General features: G+C 44.6%; 1 protein-coding gene across 4 annotated transcripts in view; it reads left to right on the forward strand.

Moving 5' to 3' along the window:
* The window catches only part of LOC109895315 (disco-interacting protein 2 homolog B-A), a 98,638-nt gene that overhangs the window by 77,890 nt on the left and 7,818 nt on the right, over nucleotides 1–12,930 (forward strand). For 2 of the 4 annotated variants that reach the window (XM_031822794.1, XM_031822804.1), the window contains exons 18-36: nucleotides 518–657; nucleotides 1,126–1,262; nucleotides 1,806–1,886; nucleotides 1,972–2,099; nucleotides 2,946–3,060; nucleotides 3,192–3,393; nucleotides 3,572–3,684; nucleotides 4,067–4,090; nucleotides 5,004–5,084; nucleotides 5,210–5,333; nucleotides 5,406–5,527; nucleotides 7,109–7,220; nucleotides 11,086–11,195; nucleotides 11,450–11,580; nucleotides 11,674–11,842; nucleotides 11,919–12,089; nucleotides 12,488–12,549; nucleotides 12,647–12,704; nucleotides 12,824–12,898. In XM_031822794.1, the coding sequence (XP_031678654.1) occupies nucleotides 518–657; nucleotides 1,126–1,262; nucleotides 1,806–1,886; nucleotides 1,972–2,099; nucleotides 2,946–3,060; nucleotides 3,192–3,393; nucleotides 3,572–3,684; nucleotides 4,067–4,090; nucleotides 5,004–5,084; nucleotides 5,210–5,333; nucleotides 5,406–5,527; nucleotides 7,109–7,220; nucleotides 11,086–11,195; nucleotides 11,450–11,580; nucleotides 11,674–11,842; nucleotides 11,919–12,089; nucleotides 12,488–12,549; nucleotides 12,647–12,704; nucleotides 12,824–12,898 (2,155 nt within the window). The remainder of the gene's footprint in view (nucleotides 1–517; nucleotides 658–1,125; nucleotides 1,263–1,805; nucleotides 1,887–1,971; nucleotides 2,100–2,945; nucleotides 3,061–3,191; nucleotides 3,394–3,571; nucleotides 3,685–4,066; nucleotides 4,091–5,003; nucleotides 5,085–5,209; nucleotides 5,334–5,405; nucleotides 5,528–7,108; nucleotides 7,221–11,085; nucleotides 11,196–11,449; nucleotides 11,581–11,673; nucleotides 11,843–11,918; nucleotides 12,090–12,487; nucleotides 12,550–12,646; nucleotides 12,705–12,823; nucleotides 12,899–12,930) is intronic. The other 2 variants (XM_031822798.1, XM_031822808.1) reach the window with 1 other exon arrangement.

Raw genomic sequence — 12,930 nt, forward strand, 5'->3', positions numbered from 1 at the left:
CCTTTAGCACTTCGGACTCAGTGACTGCCTGCAGGGAGAAACTTTGTAGCGGGGCAGGGGAAAAAGAGGGAGAAGCATCGGGGATAGTCACATTAGAAGGGGTGGGAGATGAGGAAATGTTGGACGGGCAAGGAGGCATGGCTGAGTCAAATAGGAATCCTGACTTAATGAAGTGGTGATTTTAAAGAGCTCAGCCATACGCTTCTTGTCAGTAACAACCACATCATCAACATTAAGGGACATAGGCAGCTGTGAGGAGGAGGGTTTATTCTCCAGTTCTTTAACCATTTTCCAGAACTTGGGGTTAGACCCACAGAGAGAGAACTGCTCCTTAAAGTAATTGACAAACACGTGTTTGTAGTACCCTGATTTACCTCTGGAAAAATGTAATGAAATGAAAGTTACATAATGCACCTTCAATAATTGAAATTTTCTACGGATACAAGGACTGTCTTTCGGCAGTGTGTGTGTATTTTGTGTAAAATCCCTGTCCTCTCCTGTACCTTTCTGTGTGCAGGCCGGGGGTGCCGGGGACGCCTCTCCCAGCCAGGGCTATCCTCTCCATGGGGGGTCTGAGTCACGGGGTCATCAGGGTCAACACAGAGGACAAAAACTCTGCCCTCACCGTGCAGGATGTGGGTCATGTGATGCCTGGAGGTGAGGAGGGGGGATGCACAGTATAGAAGAGAGAGAAATTGAGGATCTCACTTGAGAGTGATATCAGGTGTGAAATCCATGTGTATGTGTGTAATTAGCGTACAAGTCTCAGGCAGGGCTATAGTAACTACTCACGAGAGTATGATTCCAAATCACCTCCACTGCAGGTCCATTTCTAAATATGAATGTGTTTGTTCTTGGGGCCACCCGTATGCACGGATGACTGTAAGTCACTTTGGGCGAAAGTGTCTTCTAAATGGCATATATTACTATTATTATTATATTTGTTTATTTATGTGTAAGTTGGTTTCTGTAATTGTATGTGCGTTATTATTCCTGTACATGTATTTATCTGTGCAGCTGACTGTGTTTCTGTCTCTGATGTGTATAGTGAAGCTTGACTCTGTCTCTGTGTTTCTGTGTCTGATGTGTACAGTGAAGCCTGACTCTGATTCTCTGTGTCTATAGCTCTGATGTGTATAGTGAAGCCTGAAGGGCCTCCTCAGCTCTGTAAGACCGATGAGATAGGGGAGATCGTGGTGAACTCTCGTGCAGGAGGCAACATGTACTATGGCCTACCAGGAGTCACCAAGAACACCTTTGAGGTACGGACTCACAACCATTCGATTCCCCCTTATGTGTTACGTACTGTATGGGGGAACATGGTCAGACACCTGGTCAGGACCTGGTCAGACACATCAAACTCTGAACATTCAATATGCTTACCAACACGTTTTCCATTAGAAATGTTAAAATGTCAAAAATGCCTGTCTGTCTCTCTTTTTCTTTCTTTCTTTCTCTCTCTCTCTCTCTCTCTCTCTCTCTCTCCCTCTCTTTCTTTCTTTCTTTCTTTCTTTCTTTCTTTCTTTCTTTCTTTCTTTCTTTCTTTCTTTCTTTCTTTCTTTCTTTCTCTCTCTCTCTCTTTCTTTCTCTCTCTTTCTTTCTTTCTTTCTTTCTTTCTCTCTCTCTCTCTCTCTCTTTCTTTCTCTCTCTTTCTTTCTCTCTCTCTCTCTTTCTTTCTCTCTCTTTCTTTCTCTCTCTCTCTCTTTCTTTCTCTCTCTCTCTCTTTCTTTCTCTCTCTCTTTCTTTCTTTCTCTCTCTCTTTCTTTCTTTCTCTCTCTCTTTCTTTCTTCTTTCTCTCTCTCTAGGTGATTCCTGTCAATGCTCTTGGTGCTCCTATTGGAGAGATCCCTTTTGTGAGATCTGGACTCCTAGGCTTCGTAGGACCCGTAAGTAAGACTGTCTTGTGACTGTGTGCGTGTGTCCATATTCACGTGCAGTGTGTATTGAATGCTGTGTCTAACCCTTCTACAGGGCAGTCTGATATTTGTGGTGGGGAAGAACGAAGGCCTGCTGATGGTGAGTGGGAGGAGACACAACGCTGATGACTTGGTGGCCACAGCACTGGCCGTGGAGCCTGTCAAGACTGTGTATCGTGGGAGGTGAGTACTGTGTGTGTGCATGCATTCGTGTGTGTGTGCGCGCATGTGTCAGCATGTATTTGAAGGGACAGTGGATGAGGTCTGCTGTATGTGCTCACTGTGAGTCAGGTATATTGGGGATTGAGCATAGAGATGTATAGAGATCATTACTTGGATATAACCTGTTTTTGCATAGACATTGCCATTGATGGCTTCCACCAGTTTAAAGTAGTCAACTTGGTGGGGATTCCTATGGGTTGGGAGTGATCAGCCAATGACCAAAATGTGTCATCTTCAAATTGGTTTGCCAAGTTTGTAAATGGCTTTAAGCTATATTACGTAATCTAGTGGCCACAATAAATTAATGACACACAAGATTTGGTTCAAGACTCCAGTAAGTGGCAGTAAGTCACCAATATTAGCTTTCCACTTTTTTTATCTAAAGAAAATGGACTACTTTAAACCGAAGATAGCCTTAATGTCGTTGCTCATGCTGTCAAAGACTCCATAATGTCACAGATGCAACGTTGCAGTCTATGGCATTAAGTTTTGTTTGTTGTGTATCACCACTGTCATCTGGTGGTTATTAGAGAGCACTGCAGGCCCATAGTGCACTCCAATATGAGTGTATGTGTATACAGCATGTTTCTGTGTGGGATGTGGGGGTGTATTGGCCCCCGAAAAGAGAATCTCAAGCTGTGAAAATGCTTGTTATCCAGAGCAGTTTTGTGTGTGTAGGAATTGCAGTGTTCTCTGCTTTATGTGTGGATGTACATATACAGTTTATGGAGGGAGAGGTCAATATCTATGTGTGTGACTATGGATCTTTGCAGACATTCTAATTGTGTGCGTGCGTGTGTGTGTCAGGATTGCGGTGTTCTCTGTGACAGTGTTCTATGATGAGAGGATAGTGGTTGTGGCAGAGCAGAGGCCAGATGCCAGTGAGGAGGACAGCTTCCAGTGGATGAGCCGAGTACTGCAGGTAGCTAACCCCCCTACAAACACCTCTTTCTTGGTACATTCCAAAATTAACACCACAGTTTTCAATATACTCTAAACACTTGATTAGGGAAGTTGTCTAATTGAGGGGTGTTGTGTATGTCCACTGTCCAGGCCATTGACAGTATTCACCAGGTGGGTTTGTACTGCCTAGCCCTGGTGCCTGCCAACACATTACCCAAGACCCACCTGGGAGGCATCCACATCTTCGAGACCAAGCAGCACTTCCTGGACGGCAACCTGCACCCCTGTAACATCCTCATGTGCCCCCATACCTGTGTCACCAACCTCCCCAAACCACGGCAGAAACAGCCAGGTACAGTAGGCTCAGCTCAGGGGATCATAGAGCAAAACTTGGCAACTGGTTGGCTTACAGTGGCCATGACTTTTGAGCTAGGGACTTTATTGTGAATATTGTGAAAATGCATCTCTTTATCTCTCCCGCTCTCTCTTTTTCTTTCTTTCTTTCTTTCTTTCTTTCTTTCTTTCTTTAGTGGGTGTGGGTCCAGCCTCCATCATGGTGGGGAACCTGGTAGCAGGGAAGAGGATAGCCCAGGCAGCAGGCAGGGATCTGGGCATGATCGAGGACCAGGACCTGATCAGGAAGGTAGGACCACATCTCTTCATCATGAGTTAGAAAGGACCCACATGCACGGTGGCCCATAGATAGCATGGTAGGGACTATAGCAGTTGTTGGTACTACTAACCTGGCCATTGTTTGTAGCCAACACTACAAACAATGGCATGCCTACTGCTGGATAGTCACGTTCGGTGCGCTGTTGGTCTGCCGCCATATTGGTTGCAGACAGCGGTCCAATATGGGCTTGCCTGCAGTGGTGTGCTGCCTCTTTGCCACCATTGGTCCAGTAAGTGTTTGCTTGTTGGGTAGTTAGACCGGACAAGATAGCTGGTAAACCATGTGAGCAACATGATGCATTCTTTCTTCTGTCCTAATGCACTCGTCTCTCTCTGGATGTAACATTACATAGCTCCGTATGTGGCCTACTATGATGGTAAGAGCTACTGCCCCCTCCCTACCCACCACACCCTGGTTCTTCCTTTGCTTCTCTCTGCAATGTGCTGTACAGTGACGCGCTCAATGTGAATGGGGTTACTTTTCAGTTGCACACGCAAATAATTCTAAGGATGCATCGCTAAGTTCTGGCAAGATTTGAGATCTTGCATGGTGTCAGAATTGATGCTCTGAATCTACACGTGCTAATGTATTATGCCATTTATTTTCCTTCTGCATCACAGCACAGTTATGGGGACAGTCTGTCGTGGCATCTCTTAATGTCACCTTATGTCCCATGCCTTCCATTGGCTCCCATCATCTCCTGAATGTTCAAAACATTACACACACAGGCCTTGCTCGTCTGCAGAATTGTTTGGACTCCAAGGAAGGCCCTGCAAGCCATCTTCCCGAGATCCAAACATGCACATCTGCTCTTCATGTGCTTTGCTGTTTTTCCCCAATTGATTTCCCCCCATAATTGCTATTAGCTACAACTTAAATCAGTTTTTCATTATTTTAAGGAGTAGTTTGGCTAATGCTGCATGGTGTAAATTGAACATTTTCTTGATATTTTGCCAATGGGAGTGACAGTTGCCTTCCTCCTGGTAGAAAAGCTACCAACAGAGGACATTTTGGCTTCAGGGCTATTTACTGCAGTGCACCTGTATTGGCATTCTTCATGTCCTTAGACTTACTGTAACTTAAGGGAATTAACTTGATGAAATTCAAGTTCTGTCAGGTTTGTCCCATCAGCAAAATACAACTCCTATTAGATTTATTTGTAGTTATTTAGTGTTGATATCAATAGATATTTTTTCCCCTCATGTTGATATACAATTGATATACAATTGATATGCATATTGATACGATTGCTATGTAATGACCTTTGACCATCTCTTTTCTCTCCTCAGCACCAGTTCCTGTCCGAGGCTCTACAGTGGAGGGCACAGACTGACCCAGACCACTGTCTCTATGTGCTGCTCAATGCAAAGGTAGCACTCTCACTCTTATAGACTCACTCTCATGCGTATTACGGTAAACAGAACCCCCCATATACAGTTGTGCCCAGTTGTAAATAAACCCCTTGCCCCTACCCTCTCTAACTCCTGTGCTTCAGGGGGTAGCGGTATCCACAGCAACATGTGTGCAGCTGCATAAGCGGGCAGAGAAGATTGCAGCGGCGCTCACAGAGAAAGGCAGCATCAACACCGGGGACAACGTGGTGCTGCTCTACCCTCCTGGTGAGTCCTTTCGGTCTGTCTGTCAGACTCTGGTGAGGATGACATAGAGTTACAGTCGGTCTCTCTCTCTAGGTATTGACCTGATAGCCTCCTTCTATGGCTGTCTGTATGCTGGCTGTGTTCCTGTCACTGTCAGACCTCCTCATCCACAGAACCTGGCAGCTACACTTCCCACTGTCCGCATGATCATCGACGTAAGTGTGTGTGTTTGTGTGTATACAGTTGAAGTCAGAAGTTTACATATAACTTAGCAAAATACATTTAAACTCAGTTTTTCACAATTCCTGACATTTAATCCATTTAAAAAATCCCTGCCTTAGGTCAGTTAGGATCACCACTTTATTTTCAGAATGTGAAATGTCGGAATAATAGTAGAGAGAATTTTTTATTTCAGCTTTTATTTCTTTCATCACATTCCCAGTGAGTCAGAAGTTTACATACACTCAATTAGTATTTGTTAGCATTGCCTTTAAATTGTTTAACTTGGATCAAATGTTTTGGGTAGCCTTCCACAAGCTTCCCACAATAAGTTGGGTGAATTTTGGCCCATTCCTCCTGACAGAGCTGGTGTAACTGAGTCAGGTTTGTAGGCCTCCTTGCTCGCACACGCTTTTTCAGTTCTGCCCACAAATTTTCTAGGATTGAGGTCAGGGCTTTGTGATGGCCACTCCAATACCTTGACTTTGCTGTCCTTAAGCCGGTTTGCCACAACTTTTGAAGTATGCTTGGGGTCATTGTCCATTTGGAAGACTCATTTGTGACCAAGCTTTAACTTCCTGACTGAGGTCTTGAGATGTTGCTTCAATATATCCACAAAATTTCCCTTCCTCACAATGCCATCTATTTTGGGAAGTACACCAGTCCCTCCTGCAGTCCCATGTGCAGTTGCAAACCGTAGTCTGGATTTTTTATGGCGGTTTTGGAGCAGTGGCTTCTTCCTTGCTGAGCAGAGTTTCAGGTTATGTCAATATAGGACTCATTTTACTGTCGATATATATACTTTTGTACCTGTTTCCTCCAGCATCTTCACATGGACCTTTTCTGTTGTTCTGGGATTGGATTGCACTTTTCGCACCAAAACGCGTCTCCTTACTGAGTGGTATGACAGCTGCGTGGTCCCATGGTATTTATACGTGCATACTATTGTTTGTACAGATGAACGTGGTACCTTCAAGTGTTTGGAAATTTCTCCCAAGGATGAACGAGACTTGTTTTCTGAGGTCTTCGCTGATTTCTTTTGATTTTTCCATTATGTCAAGCAAAGAGGCACTACGTTTGAAGGTAGGCCTTGAAATACATCCACGGGTACACCTCCAATTGACTCAAATGATGTTAATTATCCCATCAGAAGCTTCTAAAGCCATGACATCATTTTCTGGAATTTTCCAAGTTTTTTAAAGGCACAGTTAACTTAGTGTATGTAAACTCCTGACCCTCTGGAATTGTGATACAGTGAATTGTAAGTGAAATAATCTGTCTGTAATCAATTGTTGGAAAAAGTACTTGTGTCATGCACAAAGTAGATGTCCTAACCGACTTGCCAAAACTATAGTTTGTTAACAAGAAATTTGTGGAGTGGTTGAAAAACTAGTTTTAATGACTCTAACCTAAGTGTATGTAAACTTCCGACTTCAACTGTATGTGCTATCTTTTGATCAAGTCAGTGTATGAGGATGGGTGCTTTCTTATGAGCATGGTGTTTGAGTGTAATTATTTTGGTCTTCCAAAGGTAGACAAACTAACATGTTGTTTGTGGTGCCTCTGTCTGTCCCCAGGTCAGTAAAGCTGCCTGTATCCTTACCACTCAGAACCTCATGAGGATCCTACGCTCTAAAGAGGCTGCTGCCACTCTGAACATTAAAACATGGCCGACAATCATAGACACAGGTACCAAAGACCAGGGGTTCTTAAACTTTTTGACCCCGGGACCCCTTTTGTGGTAGCAAATTCACACCCTCATATTCAGAACACAACTTGAGTGAGATAAAATAGCATACAATGAGTTGTACTATGACTTTGGCAGTGCATGGCCAGATAAACCAAGTCTCAGGCCCTGGGATGGAACACATTTTTTCCAAGTTTCCTGAAATTCTACACATTTTGCCATGAGGCAGAGAGAAAACTTTGCTGTTTAAAATGTTAAATTACAGTGCATTTATGTAAAGTATTGAGTTCAAAAGTTGATAATTGGTGGACTACTGTGGATACCAATATCCCTGTGAGCTTCCCAGGCACGTGATGCCCAGGTTTAAGAAAATATATGGTATATTAATTATATTGTATTGTATTATACCCTCTAAACTTATTCCACAGATCCCTTGGACAAAATGAGTTGAATATATAAAAAAAAAAAAATATATATATATATATACAGTGCCTTGCGAAAGTATTCGGCCCCCTTGAACTTTGCGAACTTTTGCCACATTTCAGGCTTCAAACATAAAGATATAAAACTGTATTTTTTTGTGAAGAATCAACAACAAGTGGGACACAATCATGAAGTGGAACGACATTTATTGGATATTTCAAACTTTTTTAACAAATCAAAAACTGAAAAATTGGACGTGCAAAATTATTCAGCCCCTTTACTTTCAGTGCAACAAACTCTCTCCAGAAGTTCAGTGAGGATCTCTGAATGATCCAATGTTGACCTAAATGACTAATGATGATAAATACAATCCACCTGTGTGTAATCAAGTCTCCGTATAAATGCACCTGCACTGTGATAGTCTCAGAGGTCCGTTAAAAGCGCAGAGAGCATCATGAAGAACAAGGAACACACCAGGCAGGTCCGAGATACTGTTGTGAAGAAGTTTAAAGCTGGATTTGGATACAAAAATATTTCCCAAGCTTTAAACATCCCAAGGAGCACTGTGCAAGCGATAATATTGAAATGGAAGGAGTATCAGACCACTGCAAATCTACCAAGACCTGGCCGTCCCTCTAAACTTTCAGCTCATACAAGGAGAAGACTGATCAGAGATGCAGCCAAGAGGCCCATGATCACTCTGGATGAACTGCAGAGATCTACAGCTGAGGTGGGAGACTCTGTCCATAGGACAACAATCAGTCGTATATTGCACAAATCTGGCCTTTATGTAAGAGTGGCAAGAAGAAAGCCATTTCTTAAAGATATCCATAAAAAGTGTTGTTTAAAGTTTGCCACAAGCCACCTGGGAGACACACCAAACATGTGGAAGAAGGTGCTCTGGTCAGATGAAACCAAAATTGAACTTTTTGGCAACAATGCAAAACGTTATGTTTGGCGTAAAAGCAACACAGCTCATCACCCTGAACACCATCCCCACTGTCAAACATGGTGGTGGCAGCATCATGGTTTGGGCCTGCTTTTCTTCAGCAGGGACAGGGAAGATGGTTAAAATTGATTGGAAGATGGATAGAGCCAAATACAGGACCATTCTGGAAGAAAACCTGATGGAGTCTGCAAAAGACCTGAGACTGGGACGGAGATTTGTCTTCCAACAAGACAATGATCCAAAACATAAAGCAAAATCTACAATGGAATGGTTCAAAAATAAACATATCCAGGTGTTAGAATGGCCAAGTCAAAGTCCAGACCTGAATCCAATCGAGAATCTGTGGAAAGAACTGAAAACTGCTGTTCACAAATGCTCTCCATCCAACCTCACTGAGCTCGAGCTGTTTTGCAAGGAGGAATGGGAAAAAATGTCAGTCTCTCGATGTGCAAAACTGATAGAGACATACCCCAAGCGACTTACAGCTGTAATCGCAGCAAAAGGTGGCGCTACAAAGTATTAACTTAAGGGGGCTGAATAATTTTGCACGCCCAATTTTACAGTTTTTTGATTTGTTAAAAAAGTTTGAAATATCCAATAAATGTCGTTCCACTTCATGATTGTGTCCCACTTGTTGTTGATTCTTCACAAAAAAATACAGTTTTATATCTTCATGTTTGAAGCCTGAAATGTGGCAAAAGGTCGCAAAGTTCAAGGGGGCCGAATACTTTCGCAAGGCACTGTGTATGTGTGTATATATATATATATATATATATATATATATACACTGCTCACTGCTCAAAAAAATAAAGGGAACACTTAAACAACACAATGTAACTCCAAGTCAATCACACTTCTGTGAAATCAAACAGTCCACTTAGGAAGCAACACTGATTGACAATAAATTTCACATGCTGTTGTGCAAATGGAATAGACAACAGATGGAAATGATAGGCAATTAGCAAGACACCCCCAATAAAGGAGTGGTTCTGCAGATGGTGACCACAGACCACTTCTCAGTTCCTATGCTTCCTGGCTGATGTTTTGGTCACTTTTGAATGCTGGCGGTGCTTTCACTCTAGTGGTAGCATGAGACGGAGTCTACAACCCACACAAGTGGCTCAGGTAGTGCAGCTCATCCAGGATGGCACATCAATGCGAGCTGTGGCAAGAAGGTTTGCTGTGTCTGTCAGCGTAGTGTCTAGAGCATGGATGCGCTACCAGGAGACAGCCCAGTACATCAGGAGACGGGGAGGAGGCCGTAGGAGGGCAACAACCCAGCAGCAGGACCGCTACCTTCTCCTTTGTGCAAGGAGGAGCAGGAGGAGCACTGCCAGAGCCCTGCAAAATGACCTCCAGCAGGCCACAAATGTGCATGTGTCTGCTCAAACGGTCAGAAACAGACTCCATGAGGGTGGTATGAGGGCCCGACGTCCACAGGTGGGGGTTGTGCTTACAGCCCAACACCGTGCAGGACGTTTGGCATTTGCCAGAGAACACCAAGATTGGCAAATTCGCCACTGGCGTCCTGTGCTCTTCACAGATGAAAGCAGGTTCACACTGAGTACATGTGACAGAGTCTGGAGACGCCGTGGAGAACGTTCTGCTGCCTGCAACATCCTCCAGCATGACCGGTTTGGCGGTGGGTCAGTCATGGTGTAGGGTGTCATTTCTTTGGGGGGCCGCACAGCCCTCCATGTGCTCGCCAGAGGTAACCTGACTGCCATTAAGTACCGAGATGAGATCCTCAGACCCCTTGTGAGACCATATGCTGGTGCGGTTGGCCCTGGGTTCCTCCTAATGCAAGACAATGCTAGACCTCATGTGGCTGGAGTGTGTTAGCAGTTCCTGTAAGAGGAAGGCATTGATGCTATGGACTGGCCTGCCCGTTCCTCAGACCTGAATCCAATTGAGCACATCATGTCTCGCTCCATCCACCAACGCCACGTTGCACCACAGACTGTCCAGGTGTTGGCGGATGCTTTAGTCCAGGTCTGGGAGGAGATCCGTCAGGAGACCATCCGCCACCTCATCAGGACCATGCCCAGGCGTTGTAGGGAGGTCATACAGGCACGTGGAGGCCACACACACTACTGAGCCTCATTTTGACTTGTTTTAAGGACATTACGTCAAAGTTGGATCAGCCTGTAGTGTGGTTTTCCACCTTAATTTTGAGTGTGACTCCAAATCCAGACCTCCATGGGTTGATAAATTTGATTTCCATTGATAATTTGTGTGATTTTGTTGTCAGCACATTCAACTATGTAAAGAAAAAAGAATTTAATAAGAATATTTCATTCATTCATTCATTCAGTTATTTTAGTGTTCCCTTTATTTTTTGGAGCAATATATATATATGTATATGCTTGCTCTGGCTGCGTACCCCTAAAGTACCTCCACACCCCACTTTGAGAACCCCTGCCATAGAAGATACAGAACATATATAACCTGAGCCAGAGAAACTCAACCTTGTTGTGCATGTTCCCTTCTTCCAGATGACCTCCCTCGCCATAGACCCCCCACGATCTACAAGCCCCCCACGGCAGAGATGATCGCCTATCTGGACTTCAGTGTATCCACCACGGGTATGCTCACTGGGGTCAAGGTAAGGTAATCTACAGGAGGCTACCGCTGGGTCTCAATACTCTAAAACAGCCCCAGATAGTTTGTAAACCTATGGTAGCCCATAAGCAGCCTGCCATCGCCAAAGTCAGTAGCCAACGGCCCATTTTGCTCATCTGCTTTACAGTGGGCAAATGGCGGTAGCCATAACCATGGCTTTAGTAGTTGATTCTGCTTCTCTTATTGGTTGTTTCATTGTGATGTGTGTGTGATTGGGTGTGTGTCTCTGGCCATCAGATCTCCCATTCTGCAGTCAGTGCTCTGTGTCGCTCCATCAAGCTACAGTGTGAGCTCTACTCCTCACGCCAAATAGCCATCTGCCTGGACCCTTACTGTGGCTTGGGCTTCGTACTGTGGTGCCTCGCAAGGTAACACACACACACACACACACACAGGGTATCTTTATCTCTCTCGCTTACACACATACTGAACACACACCTTCTCTTGTTTCCTGTGTGTAGTGTGTACTCGGGCCACCAGTCCATCCTAATCCCTCCTATGGAGTTGGAGAGCTGTCTGCCCCTGTGGCTGAGCACCCTGAGCCAGTACCGCATCAGAGACACCTTCTGCTCCTACTCTGTCATGGAGCTCTGCACCAAGGGGATAGGCACGCAGACAGAGATACTCAAAGTGAGTACAATACATATACACACACACACGCACACGCACAAGCACACACTAACTCTCCTTCTCTCTTTCCCTCCAGGCGCGGGGGCTGAATCTGTCATGTGTGAGGAGCTGTGTGGTGATAGCAGAGGAGCGTCCTCGTCTGGCCCTCACCATGTCATTCTCCAAGCTGTTTAAGGACCTGGGCCTCTCCCCCCGCGCTGTCAGCACAGCCTTTGGATCCAGGGTCAACCTGGCCATTTGCATGCAGGTATTCAACCAGCTAGAATCAGTTCTGTGAGGAGTTACTAGGCAACAGGGAATTTTATAAGATGGAAGCATAACTCACTTGTTTGGAAAGATAGACTTTTATTAATGGCTAAAGGAAAACATGAATGTTTTGACGGCCATGGCCAATGTTCCTAAGATTTGTGGCTGAACCTTGACTCATGTTGTTTGATGCGCTAACCAGTGTCTCCCTGAACTGGAGGCTAAAGCCTTCTGTTAACTATACATACTAGAAGAGTCACATGTAAATAGAGGACTCTGAGGGTTGTCTGCCAGGTCAGTTAGTACAGCAGGACCTCACTGTATGTCTCCTCAAGGACTGATCCATGTACAGTGGATGTGTATCTGAGTTTTCAGTCAAGTTTTCTGTGTGTTTCTCAGGGAACCACTGGACCGGACCCCTCCACTGTGTATGTGGACATGAAGTCCCTCCGCCATGACAGGTGAGAACATATGTGTGAGCAGCTTTGACGCTGAGGATATTTTTGTTTTTACAATATTGAGTTCTCCATCACAATGTGCTTTCACTTTCTGTCTCAGGGTGAGGCTGGTGGAGAGAGGGGCCCCTCAGAGTCTCCCTTTGATGGAGTCTGGAAAAGTAAGTCTCCCCTGATGGATCCACACACATTAAATTCCCTTTTGTATTCAGATACAAGATGAGTTGTTGTGGGAGTTTGTTGTTCACCATCAGTCTCTCTACTCTATCACTTTATCTAGATCTTACCAGGAGTCAGGGTGATCATTGTGAACCCAGAGACCAGAGGACCTCTAGGAGATTCCCATCTAGGGGAGGTGAGGGGAGAGAGAATACTAATATTAGATTG

This window comes from Oncorhynchus kisutch, linkage group LG1 (genome assembly GCF_002021735.2).
Source record: "Oncorhynchus kisutch isolate 150728-3 linkage group LG1, Okis_V2, whole genome shotgun sequence".
NCBI classification, from domain to species: domain Eukaryota; kingdom Metazoa; phylum Chordata; class Actinopteri; order Salmoniformes; family Salmonidae; genus Oncorhynchus; species Oncorhynchus kisutch.